Source organism: Lithobates pipiens, unplaced genomic scaffold (assembly GCF_037356315.1).
Source record: "Lithobates pipiens isolate NorthernLeopardFrog02 unplaced genomic scaffold, aLitPip1_a1.2 Scaffold_28, whole genome shotgun sequence".
In the NCBI taxonomy this organism is placed as follows: domain Eukaryota; kingdom Metazoa; phylum Chordata; class Amphibia; order Anura; family Ranidae; genus Lithobates; species Lithobates pipiens.
In genome coordinates this window covers 20,833,149-20,846,918 of record NW_027507789.1, presented here as the reverse complement: position 1 = coordinate 20,846,918, position 13,770 = coordinate 20,833,149, and the positions used below count along the sequence as shown (strand labels likewise).

At 45.6% G+C, this 13,770-nt stretch overlaps 1 protein-coding gene across 1 annotated transcript in view; it reads left to right on the top strand.

The window, feature by feature from the left end:
* The window catches only part of DUS1L (dihydrouridine synthase 1 like), a 28,527-nt gene extending 18,230 nt beyond the window's left edge, over positions 1-10,297 (top strand). Inside the window, exons 8-13 of the mRNA XM_077458875.1 lie at positions 2,442-2,538; positions 4,194-4,282; positions 5,585-5,733; positions 8,735-8,772; positions 9,732-9,807; positions 9,896-10,297. Coding sequence (XP_077315001.1) covers positions 2,442-2,538; positions 4,194-4,282; positions 5,585-5,733; positions 8,735-8,772; positions 9,732-9,807; positions 9,896-10,026 — 580 coding nt within the window. The 3' untranslated portion in view covers positions 10,027-10,297. The remainder of the gene's footprint in view (positions 1-2,441; positions 2,539-4,193; positions 4,283-5,584; positions 5,734-8,734; positions 8,773-9,731; positions 9,808-9,895) is intronic.
* Positions 10,298-13,770: the final 3,473 nt, after the last annotated feature.

Here is a 13,770-nt window from a genome sequence, read left to right as displayed (position 1 = left end):
TCATGTTGTTTACACCAAATTGTGACCCGACCACCTGAATGTCGCAGCTGAAATCTGGACTCATCAGACCAGGCAACAGTTTTTCAATATTCTATCATCCCATTTTGGTGATCCAGTGCAAATTGTAGCCTCAGTTTCCTGTTATCTGACAGGAGTGACACCCGGTGTGGTCTTCTGCTGCTGTAGCCCATCTGCATCATGGTTCGATGTGTTGTGCAATCAGAGATAGTATTCTGCATACCTAGTGGTTATTTGAGTTACTATTGCCTTTTTATCATCTCAACTCAAACTCGAGTCCGTCCATTCTCCTCTGACCTCAACAAGGCATTTTCTACCACACAACTGCCGCTCACTGGATAATTTCTCTTTTTCAGACATTATCTGTAAACCTGAGAGATGGCTGACGTGTGAAAATCCCAGTAGATCTGCAGTTTTTGAAATGCTTAAATACTCTTTCTTCCCCATTCTGATGCTCGGTTTTAGCTTTAGCAAGTGGAATTCACCACGTCTAGATGCCAAAATGCATTGAGTTGCTGCCATGTGATTGGCTGATTTTGTGTTAGAAATAACATAGTTGCATAGTAGGTGAGGTTGAAAAAGACACAAGTCCATAAAGTCCAACCTATGTGATTATATGTCAGTATTACATTGTATATCCCTGTATGTTGCAGTTGTTCAGGTGCTTTTCTAATAGTTTTTTGAAACTATCGATGCTCCTCACTGAGACCACCGCCTGTGGAAGGGAATTCCACATCCTTGCCACTCTTACAGTAAAGAACCCTCTACGTTGTTTAAGGTTAAACCTCTTTTCTTCTAATTTTAATGAGTGGCCACGTGTCTTACTAAACTCCCTTCCACGAAAAAGTTTTATCCCTATTGTGGGGTCAGCACTATGGTATTTGTATATTGAAATCATATCCCCTCTCAATTGAACAGGGGTACCTAATAATGTGGCCGGTGAATGTACATCCCACATTAATAATTGATACCAAAATTAGTGTGTGCTGTAAAATGGCTACAGAATTGTTCTAGTTTCTTCTTCATGGAGGCGGCCATTTTGCTGAAGACCAGAGCCCCCTGAGCAGCATTAAATCTTTAGGCTGTCATCAGATCGGCCTCTACATTGTTGGCAGTGGCAAAAAATGGAGAGCAACTGAGCATGTGAATGGTATAAATTGTAGTGCTAAGGAATAAACACACCTGCATACGTTTGTGAAAAATAAAAAATTCAATCGTTCAAAAATAATGGAAATGTGAAAGTCCAATTCCTGTAAAGGTCCTAATAAAGGACCAATGTGAGTCCGCCACCGAATAGTGGCTAATCAAAGATGTAATACCCTGGCACTGTCCGGCAGTGAGGGCATCGAAGGTGGTGCATCTTCAACCAAAAAACAGAAAAAGTATATCTACTCTTAGCGGAACAGGTGGACGCGAATGTCAGCGACAACGAGTCATAAAGGCAAGGATGCAGAGGATCGGGAGATCAACGAGACTCCAGGGAATCGAGGACCTCCAAACACGACTCCAAAGGGTGTTGTAGACACCCGCCAAACCGGACCTCGGATATTATTATTATACAGGATTTATATAGCGTCGACAGTTTACGCAGCGCTTTACAACATTGGGATATTGAAAACACCAGGGCTGGAATGGAACTTAGGCACAGGAGGTAGAACTGGACCACAAAGGAACTCTCATCCGGGAGTTTATGCAAAGAAATAATGCCTCTATATGGTCAAAAAAAGTGGGATTTTTATTTCTTAAAAACCAGCATACATAAATATGAATAAAAACTGTGCTCACCAAGTAAAAATGGGGGGGGGCGCAATGTGAGCAGCAGAAAGCGAAGTCCTACGCGTTTCGTCCCAAAGGACTTCAACTGGGGCATACTGAGCATGTGCAGAGCAGGGTGAGACTGTGCATTACTGAAATTCAAACAGTACAGTCGCTTATTTTTAATTTTTTACCTGCAAAAGGGGCCAGCATGAAGTGATCTAACAGGACATAGGTTTCTTGACTAAAGTTCCACTTGAAATGGTAAAGAAAAACTAGTTTGGGGACACCCCTTCCTGTGAAAAGCTGGGTCTTTCTTCAAGTGATGGTCCTTTGGTTCTGTACCACCAGGGTTGGAGAGGGGGAGGTGTCCGTGGCAGCCTGGGCTCGCAGTCATTGTCTGTTGTGGGGCACTAATTATCACAGAGCGCTGGTGTCCAGCAGTGGAGTACAGCCTTAGAGCATTGGGGGAGGGGTAGTACTTTTTTTTAATTGTATTCTTTTAAACAGAAGGGAAGGCTGCCGAAACTAAAATAGGGCATTAATAAAGTTTGCTAATATCCTTACAATGTATGCAGCTATATGTTGTATTGTTTTTGTCAGCTAAACTAGTTTTGGTTAAACTCCTGTATTCTAGCTGACACTTGCTAACAATTTTATTTTTTTAGTCTGCAGATTTACCAAGAACTACGAGAAGAACTGGCAAAGGCCAAGTCCCTGGAAGGCATCATTGCTGTTAACAATGAACTGAAGGTTAAGTGCCAGGTAATAAGCGTGTGTCATTTTTGGTGTATAGAATGGCATAAAGACTGGTGTAAAGACTTAAGCAGGCCGTAGATGACTTGTTTTTCTTTCCTTCCGCCACGGATGGAAGGAAAGAAAATTGCTTGAATGCCGCGCACACAGTGCTGTTGTGTTCTGCTGGCGGGGGCGTGGGGAGCCTTCCCAGCCAATGTTCTGTCAAGAAATGCCCCCGGGCTGAAGGGTGCATGCGCCGTATGTAAAAGCACAACAGCTGATTTTAACATCAGCTGTTGTGACGGTGAAGGCGCAAAATAGAATTTTTATTCTGTCAGATTGTGCCCCGTGCTCCGCCACGCTCCCGTGGTGAGTTCATGTCCATGATGGGCGGATTTCTACATGCTGTCGGCGGAATGTTTTTTTTTCTCTGCACTGGCCATCTAATTTCACCCACGATGTGTAGAAATCCACCCATCATGGGCATGAACGTGCCACCGGAGCGCAGGGCACAATCTGACAGAAAATAAAAAATTCTGTCATCTATTGTGCACCGTCTCGCCGCCGCGACAGCTGATGTTAACATCAGCTGTTATGCTTTTACGTACGGTGCATGCGTTGCACATGCGCCCTTCAGCCCGGGCACGATCCGATGGGGGGCACGTCTCGCCAGAACATGATGACTACTGATAGCTGCTATAGCCAGGGCCGCTGATAAGGCAGTACAGCAAGCCCCTCTGTACTGGGCCCCGGCCCTATCAGTTCAGAAGGGGGACCGGGCACCTGCTGAGCAGGAGGGCCAGCTGCACCGCCTTACTGCAGACAGACACCAATCCACCTTTGCATCCCCCTGCAGTGCCGCCAGCTTCTCCTCCACTCCTTGCAGCGTTCAGTTCTAGCATCTACGCCCCCATCCCTCTGCTTTCCGGGCCCCGCTGTGTGCTCCTTTATCCTGCAGCATTGCTGATTTCCCTCCTCTCCCACTGGAAGCTGCTGCGGGCACACAAGGGAATGTTTCAGGATGGAGAGTGGGGGAAGGGGGTGGTAAATATGTCATATAATAATGATTTTAGTGTACCTTTAGGAAGAATATAATTTTATATTTTCTGGGGAGGGAGGGGAGCAGAGGCCTGTCAGGTAGGCAGTATGGAGCCCCCCCCCCCCGATTTGTAACAGCAGCCCAGGCTACAGCCACTGGCAGTAATTGAATGTAAACTATCTGACAGGCTGGCTGTTTAGATGATTCGAGTGACTTGGGTGCAATCGGCCAGCCCATACATGGATTAAATCTTGGCTGGTCCCTGCTAAACCGGCGGAATTTTGATCCATGAATGGACGGTTTTACGGAGACTCTCATGAAGATTCTACCAAAGCACCTCTAATCCTCGCTCATCGAAGTAACTTTGAGTAGTTGGCTTGGATCAGCTGCTGCAGCGAAGTGATGGGATCTGATCAGCTGCTGCAGCCAAATGATGGTGTCTTCTTCCCGTTGTGTGTTCTCTACAATAAACAAATAATTGGAAAAATCCTTCTGAGTGTGATATTTCTTGTATAGCCTTGTGAGTGTATATAGATCTAGTAATTTGAGCAATTCTTTTAACCGTCTTGAGGATATAGATATATACAGATGAAGTGGGAGCCAATCAGGGAATCTTTTTTATTTTATTTTATTTTTTTTGTAGGAAGAAATGGCGAACAAGAAGGAAGGTGGTGAGAATACTGGAGACTTGCCTTTCCCTCACTGGATATGCCAACCCTATGTACGACCACCGTAAGTCTTTTTCATTATTTTGAATTATTTTCAACAGGAATCTACTAATCATAGTGTAAGTACAGATCCTTTACAATTGGTTAGAACTGCATGCCACACATTTGCAAGATTTACTTAAAGCGGGAGTCCGCCGTTTTTTTTTTTTTTTTTTTAAAGCCAGCAGCTACAAATACTGCAGCTGCTGACTTTTAAAATAATTACACTTACCTGTCCAGCGCGCCCGCGATGTTGGCACCCGAAGCCGATCTCTCGATCGTTTCTCGGGTGCTGCCGCCGCCATCTTGGGTATGGGAGTCAGGAAGTGGAGCCTTGCGGCTTCATTTCCCGGTTCCCTACTGTGCATGCGCGAGTCGCGCTGCGCAATAAGGACGGTCCCCGCTGTCTCTGGGATCCGTGTGTTTCCCAGCAGACAGCGGGGGGACCTTCGGAAAGGGGCGTAGATTCTGCGGAAAGGGGCGTACCTTCTGCAGATATCTATGCCAGAAATGGGTGCAGATACCTGTACTGTACAGGTATCTGCACCCCCCCCTCCCCCCTGAAAGGTGCCAATTGTGGCGCCGGAGGGGGGGAGGGTTCCAATGAGCGGAAGTTCCACTTTAGGGTGGACCTCCGCTTAAAAAAATTTCAAAGGTGTTTTTTTTTTTTTTTTTTTTTTTTTGACAGTCAAAACCTGCACAGAAAGTGCCATAGGTTTTAACATGATTTGTAAATATTGCAAACTTATTGCATGGAGTTTTGGCCTACTCTTCTTTTATCTGGTTTTGAAAGCATCACCATAGACCGTGTAACTAACATAAAAGAAGACTTTGAAGGTACGTGTGTTAGAGCTGCAGGATTAATCGTTAAAAATCGAAATCGCAATCTTTACCTTTCCCGATCTTCAAAACAGCATGTCACGATTCTTTCTAACAAGTGCAGAGAGTTCTCACAGCTGAAAAAAAAAAAAAAAAGTCCACCAGAGTAAGCCATGCCCCCGTGTATTTCAAATCGTCATTTTCAGTTCTTACAGAGGCATGCCTTTTATATGTACCACTGCTTGTTCTCCTCTCCTAGTCGGGTTCACATCTGAAGAAGGCAGTATTTCAAAATCTCACAGTCCTGGCCTATGGAAGCCCCTCCTTTCTCCTGAAGTCTCAGTTTTTAGTTTTACAGATAGGATGTAAAAAAAGGTTTAAGCAGTTTGTCCCTCTGAAAGATACCCGCAGATAAAGGAACAGAACAGCATTCCCTGTGAAAGCAGGCAGGATTTTCAATACAAATGTGTTGCGTTGTGGTGCAGTGTGACATTTTATTTGCCTTCAGGCCCAAAGACGCGGTGAAGGAGGAGAGCGCAATGCGAGCAAAGCGAGCACTGGAGGAGGAAGATGATGGGAACACGGAGCAGCTTTCAAAGAACAAGCTAAAAAAGAAACAGCGCCATCCGAACAAATGCTTCGACCCTTCTGTAAAGCGTAAGTCATACCGAAGGAAACTGCTGCCGCCTTCTTTTCAAACTAGGTAAATTCACACCCAGTAAGGCTAAGTAGGCGTTGGGTGCACGTCGGTACTGCCCAGAACTTTGGGGTTTTCATACAAGTATTTCCTTTCCTAGAGCAACTGTCAGCAAACAAAACAAGTTATCGAAGATTTCCCCTCTATTACTTTTCTGTGAACAACCCAAAATTTGGGGATTTTCTTTTACTTTTAATGATGATAAACAGGACAGATAGAGGGCGAATCTCCCTAATGGGGGCATAGACCGCAATAAAAACCTAACAGGTGTCCTAATCACTCTCCATTCTATCCAAAACGAAAGAAAAAGTTTTGCCTTTAGTTATACTTTAAGCAGGTGGCTGCATTTGTGTTTTTTTTTTTATTTATTTATTTTTTTATTTTTTTTCTGGCTTACTTTATTTTTATATTTACATGGTAAGCCTGCCATCAAGTCTGTTGGTTTTTCAACAGCGCAAGCTATCCTGCAGATGTAGCAGTTAAAGGGTTGAGACAAAACATTCATCACTGAGAGGGGTGCTTACAATAGTCTGCTTTTATTTATGTAAAACTTTTATCCCAAAAGAAAACAAATTGCTGCTGTAACAGCTTATAAAGTGTTAGCTGGCATTTGTTTTTAATTTGTTATTGTATTTAAAGGGATTGTAAAGTAAAAAAAAAAAAAAAAATAACAAACATATTATACTTACCTCCACTGTGCAGCTCGTTTTGCACAGAGTGGCCCCGAACCTGCTCTCCTGGGGTCCCTCGGCGGCTGTCTCGCCTTCCTCCCGCAGGTACTTATCACGTTCATGCGAGCTCCCTCACATGGTGAGAAGCACCTGCGGGCGTACTCCCGTGATACAGCCGGCGGCTATAGCCGCTCGCTGTATCACACGGCTCCGGCGCACAGCGTCATTGGATGTGATTGACAGCAGCGTGAGCCAATGTCTGCGCTGCTTTCAATCTATCCACTCCAGCCAATCAGCGGCCAGGCTGAGCAGGGAAGAGGAGGGCGGGGACGAGCGCCGGACTTTCAGGTAAGTAAAACGGGGGGGGACTGGGGGTGCCGGCACTGTGAGATGTTTTTTCACCTTAATGCATAGAATGCATTAAGGGGAAAAAACATTTACCTTTACAACCCCTTTAAATATCCGACCTAGTACATCTAACACCCCAGACTCAATGCTGCTGTCCAAAGGTGTCCCTGTTGCTTCTTCATCCAGAGTGCAGGCACTCTAATACAGGAGGTGTGTTACTCTTCAGATTACCAGGAGAAAACAGAGGGGGAGTGTAAAAAAAAAAAATGAATGTAGCCACCACATCTAATGTTTTAGTAAGCTGCAATATATTATTTTTTTGTTTTAAAGTGATTGTAAAGTCTTTCAGGTCCCCCACTGAGTTTAGTGGTCAGATCTGCCAGCCCCCCATTCACCAAGTCTCCGGTAGTGTTCTGTTACGGCTTTCTTTTGGTCTTTACTTGAAGCCTGAACTTCAGAAAAGTCCAAATTCATAATTTGCTGGGTTTATAGGGTGAAACCCTTCACATCATGCCTGCTTAACCACTTCAATACCGGGCACTTAAACACCTTCCTGCCCAGACCAACTTTGAGCTTTCAGCGCTGTCGCACTTTGAATGACAATTGCGCGGTCATACTACACTGTACCCAAATGAAATTTTTATCATTTTTTTCCCACAAATAGAGCTTTCTTTTGGTGGTATTTGATCACCTCTACGGTTTTTATTTTTTGCGCTACAAATAAAAAAAATACCGAAAATTTTGAAAAAAAAATGTTTTTTTTTGTTTCAGTTTCAAAACTTTGTAAATAAGTACGTTTTCTCCTTCACTGATGGGCACTCATGGGGCTACACTGATGGGCACTGATAAGGCGGCACTGATGGGCGGCACTGATGGGCGACACGGATGGACACTGATAGGTGGCACAAATTGGCACTGATAGGTGGCACGGATTGGCACTGATAGCTGGCACGGATTGGCATGGATAGGCGGCACAGATGGGCATGGATAGGCAGCACAGATGGGCATGGGTGGGCACTGATAGGCGGCACAGGTGGGCACTGATAGGCGGCACAGGTGGGCACTGATAGGCGGCACAGGTGGGCACTGATAGGCGGCACAGGTGGGCACTCATAACAGGTGGGCACTCATAACAGGTGGGCACTCATAGGCGGCACGGGTGGGCACTCATAGGCGGCATTGGTTTTATACTGTACTAATGGATGCCAATCAGTGCCAATCAGTGATGCCCATTGTGGGCACTGATTGGCATCCATTATGGGCACTGATTGGCATCCATTGTGCTGACCATGGGCATCCCTGGTGGTCTAGGGAGGATTACCTTTTCCCTGGTGGTGTCCCGGGTGGTCCAGTGTGGGCATCCTCGGGGGGGCTGTGCTGATAATCAATCAGCACAGACCCCCCCCCCCCCCCCCCCCGTCAGAGGAGCAGCCGATCGGCTCTTCTCTACTCGCGTCTGACAGACGCGAGTGAGGAAAAGCCGATCACCGGCTCTTCCCATTTACACTGTGATCAGCCGTGATTGGACACGGCTGATCACGTGGTAAAGAGTCTCCGTCGGAGACTCTTTACCGAGATCGTAGTTGCCGGGTGTCAGACTGACACCCCGCAACAACGATCGCGCGATGGGCGCCCCCGGGGGCGCGCAGCGGCTCATAATCCTGAGGACGTCATATGACGTCCGGTCAGGATTATCAAACCACTTTGCCGCCGTCTATTTGTAATAGGGCGGGCGGCAAGTGGTTAAAGATTTGGTTCCAGATATTATTACCCACTCTTTAGCTCTCAGGACAAAAAAGCACAATTCACACCACAGCAAATACATCATCACTCATCTACTGTAATTAACAAATCTATTCTATGTGGACAACCTCATTGTGGATTTCTGTCTGTATTACCTGATTGTGCTACAAACTAATATTGTGTTTTTCTGCTTTTTCAGCTAAATATGCAAAATGTGACCAGTGTGGAAATCCCAAGGTGCGTGTAGAGTCTTATGTTTATTTCTACATTCAGTCCCTTTCCTCTCCTTCCTTTCCCTGTCTCTCTTTACTCCCAAGCTTTGCTCCTTCTTCTTCTCATCACTGCTCTCCCTTGCCTCTTTCCTCTCCTTCTCCTCCTTCTTCCCTCTCTCTCCCTCCTCCTCTCTCTCTCTCTCCCTCCTCCTCCCTCTCTCTCCCTCCTCCTCCTCCTCCCTCTCTCTCCCTCCTCCTCCTCCTCCTCCCTCTCTCTCCCTCCTCCTCCTCCTCCTCCCTCTCTCTCCCTCCTCCTCCTCCTCCTCCCTCTCTCTCCCTCCTCCTCCTCCTCCTCCCTCTCTCTCCCTCCTCCTCCTCCTCCTCCCTCTCTCTCCCTCCTCCTCCTCCTCCTCCCTCTCTCTCCCTCCTCCTCCTCCTCCCTCTCTCTCCCTCCTCCTCCTCCTCCCTCTCTCTCCCCCCTCCTCCTCCCTCTCTCTCCCCCTCCTCTCTCTCTCCCCCCTCCTCCTCTCTCTCTCCCTCTTTCCCCCCTCTTCCCTCTCTCCCCCCCCTCTTCCCTCTCTCCCCCCCCTCTTCCTGCTTTGTTGTGTCATTGGTTAGAAAGGGGAGCATTTTGGAAATGTTCCGGAGGTTGAGGCGGCAAGATTTGGACAGTGATTGGACATGGGGCTTAAAGGAGCGATCAGGGGAAGTGGCACGTGGGGGAGAAAAAATAAGTTTTGGTTTTGGATAGATTAAGTTTGAGGGGGTGGTGCGACATGCAGACTGATATATCTGATAGTAAATTAGTGATACGTGATGAGACTGAAGGAACGGGTAGAGAAATAGATTGGAGTGCCGTCAGCGTAGAGATGGTATTGGAAGCCGTAGGAGGCGATCAGGTGACCCAGGGAAGAGGTATGATATGAAAGCAAGTCATCACATATTGAGACTGGAGCAAAACTCCCCAATTCTCTTATCTTGCAGGGCACCAAGTGTGTGTTCCAATTGTGTCGCAGCTGCTGCAAGAAACAAGCATTCAGGGAGATGGCAGACTGTGCAGGTGGGTTTGAGCCGCCTTCTGTGAAGAACGCCATTTCTGTCCACAGCCTCGGTGCTAATACTTTTTTTTTTTTTCTTTTACTTTTCAGGTCACGGGCTGCTTTTTAAAACCAAATTTGAGAGGTCTGCTCAGTACAAACCTGTGCAGGAGGCAGACGTGCCAGAGAAGAACCTTACGGAATCAAAGCTCCCCCAGCCACCCCCTGAGATCAAAGTCTGAGCCCTTTACCCCCCCCCCCCGTGGAGCCTGGGACTGCTTATTACAGCTCTTCACAGGCTCCCATCCTACTGCTTGCTCAGGGAATTGTTCCGAGTTCACTCTGGCGTGTCTGGGATTGTCGACGCCCCGCTTTGCTAGGGCACGGTACAAACTTTTTGCACTTCGGACTTGACGTTTCTAATGTTTTTAAGCTTTACAGTATATTTTGACTGGACTGAGAAATGTTCAGATTTTTGCCTTTAAAAAAAAAAAAAAAAAAAGTATGCTGCTACCAGACTTGATTCTAGCTGCTGCTTGAGCGTCAGCTGGGGACGGCGCGGTGATGTAACTGGATTCGGGGGACTTCGTTTTAGGCATTTAAAGGCTTAGAAAGAAAGACAAAGACAGATCTTATGAATTTATATCCGTCTTTTGTCTGAATCTGTTGATGTAATACTCTCTAAGGGCCGGTTCACACAGCGAGGCGCGGCGAGGCGTCTCCGACTTACTTCGCCGCGACCTGCGGGGACCTCAGCGGCGACTTGCAGAGGACTTCTGTATAGAAGTCAATGCAAGTCGCCCCCGAAGTCGCCCAGAAGTAGTACAGGAACCTTTTTTCTGAGTCGGAGCGACTCGAGTCGCTCCTCTCAGAACGGTTCCATTGTACAGAACGGGGGCGACTTGCGGGAGCGAGGCGAGGCGAGCCGTGTCGCCTCGCATCGCCTCGCTGTGTGAACCGGCCCTAAGGGGATCTGTAGCCTTTTTTTTTATTATTTCTTTTGTTTTTACACAGCAGTCAAAACAATATGTGATTCATGCAGATTGTTAAAAGCTATACTCCAGGCAGATATAAAAGGCACAAATTAATGTAGCTCTGTATTAAAGGGGTTGTAAAGGTTCGTTTTTTATTTTCTAAATAGGTTCCTATAAGCTAGTGCATTGTTGGTTCACTTACCTTTTTCCTTCGATTTCCCTTTATAAATGTTTTTTTTCTTTGTCTGAATTTCTCACTTCCTGTTCCTGTTCAGTAAGCTGTTCTGGCTGACTAAACACCGCTCGGATGATGGTGAGAAGTTTACTGAGGAGAAACAGGAAGTGAGAAATTCGGACAAAGAAAAAAAACATTTAGAAGGAAAAGGTAAGTGAACCAACAATGCACTAGCTTAAAGGAACCTATTTAGAAAATAAAAAACAAACCTTTACAACCCCTTTAAGTTAGACTGCATTAAAAAAAATATATATATACACATTTACAGTGCCTTGAAATCTTCCACATTTTCTCACGTTGCCACCAAAAACGTCAATGAATTTTATGTGATAGACCAGTGATTCTCAACCAGGGTTCCTCCAGAGGTTGCTAGGGGTTCCTTCAGCATTTGGCAATTTCTGCCTCTCAGATAAGTTCCCACTGTTGCCAAGATCCTATTGATCTTTTTAGCTATCTGTAAGGAGGTAATTCTTCCCAATGACCACAAGTATAAGATCATTCTTCCCACTGACCATCACACTAACGTATCATGAATTGCATATACCTAATTTTTAGCAGGGGTTCCCCAAGACTGGAGAACTATTTCAAGGGTTCCTCTGTTTTGAAAAGGTTGAGAGACTGTGATAGACCAACACAAAGTGGCACATAATTGTGAAGTGGAAGGAAAATGATAAATGGATTTTAATTTTTTTTTTTACAAATAAATATGTGAAAAGTGTGGCGTGCATTTTTATTCAGCCCCCCCCAAGTCAATACTTTGTAGAACCGCCTTTCGCTGCCATTGCAGCTGCAAGTCTTTTTGGGGATGTATCTGCCAGCTTTGCTCATCTAGAGCAGTGGTTCACAAGCCCTGTCCTCAGGACCCACTAGCAGGCCTGATTTTAGGTATTCCCTTGAGGAGATGAAGACTAGAATTCTGCAATCACTGAACAGCAAATGAGATCACTTATAATGTATTTCGGTTATCTTGCAAACCTGGCCTGTTGGTGGGTCCTGAGGACTGGAGTTGAGAACCACTGATCTAGAGAGTGACGTTATTGCCCATTCTTCTTTGCAAAAAAGCTCAAGCTCTGTCAGATTGGATGGAGAACATCTTTGAACAGTCATTTTCAAGTCTTACCACAGATACTCAATTGGATTTTAGGTCTGGACTGTGACTGGGCCATTCTAACACATGAATATGCTTTGATCCAAACCATTCCATTGTAGCTCTGACTGTATGTTTCGGGTCGTTGTCCTGCTGGAAGGTGAACCTCCTCCCCGGTCTCAAGTCTTTTTCACAGGTTTTCTTCTAAGATTGCCCTGTATTTGGCTCCATCCATCTTCCCATCAACTCTGATCTGCTTCCCTGTCCCTGCTGAAGAAAAGCATCCCCACAACATGATGATGCCACCACCATGTTTCACAGTGGGGATGGTGTGTTCAGGGTGATGTGCATTGTTAGTTTTCCGTCACAAGCGTTTTGCTTTTAGTCCAAACAGTTAAATTTTAGTCACATCTGACCAGATCACCTTCTTCCACATGTTTGCTGTGTCACCCACATGGCTTCTTACAAATTGCAAATGAGACTTCTTATGGTTTTCTTTCAACAATGTCTTTCTTCTTGTCACTCTTCCATAAAGGTCAGATTTGTGGAGAGCACGACTAATAGTTGTCCTGTGGACAGATTCTCCCACCTGAGCTGTGGATCTCTGCAGCTCCTCCAGAGTTACCATGGGCCTCTTGGCTACTTCTCTGATGAATGCTCTCCTTGCCCGGCCGGTCAGTTTAGGTGGACGGCCATGTCTCGGTAGGTTTGCAGTTGTGCCATACTCTTTCCATTTTCGGATGATGGATTGAACAGAGCTCCGTGAGATGTTCAAAGCTTGGGAGATTTTTTTTTTCTATAATCTAACCCAGCTTTAAACATCTCCACAACTTTATCCCTGACCTGTCTGGTGTGTTCCTTGGTCTTCATGATGCTCTTTGTTCACCACGGTTCTCTAACAAGCCTCCGAGGGCTTCACAAAACTTATACACAAGTGAACACTAATTAGGTGACTTTGAAAGGCTATTGGTTCCACTAGATTTTAGTTAGGTATCAGAGTAAAGGGAGCTGAATACAAATGCATGCCATACTTTTCAGATATGTATTTGTAAAAAAAAAAATTGAGAACGATTTATAATTTTCTTTCCACTTCCCAATTATGTGCAAAGGTATAAATACTTTTAGAAGGCACTGAATTTGACATGGTGTTAACCACTTGTAGTTCTTGTACAGCTGAGCTCAAAATTTGGAGAGAGGGGAGCAGCATGAGGAGCCAATCAGTTGTTGCTGATGTGCAAACAAGGAGCATGCTAAGGGTAGAGAGCAAAGCGACCAGAGATAAAAGCTCAGCAATCTGCTGTTTCACCTTTCACTACTGAGTCACAGGCTGGGGGAGGGACAAGACCTGTAAACTGCAGCGAAGAATAATCAGGTCTCCTGCCCGGGCTGTGCAGTATGGCAGAACTGTGTAAATCTCATGGCTGGATGGGCAGAAATGCTTTGGCAGGTTAAACAGCTGACATATAGCTTATTCTTTTTTTTGTGTATTTAGCTATTTGCCTGGAGTTAAGATCTAAACAGCTTGACATGCAGCTAGTAATAATGGCATATGTTTACAGTTAGTAATAATGGCAGCAAGGCTTGCAAGCCGGACAGTAATGGCTATTTTATAGCGTTTAAAGAGCTGTAAACCTGACATTGCCTAAGATCACTGGTTGAGATATTTATTTCCCACCTCTTGAGGTTACAC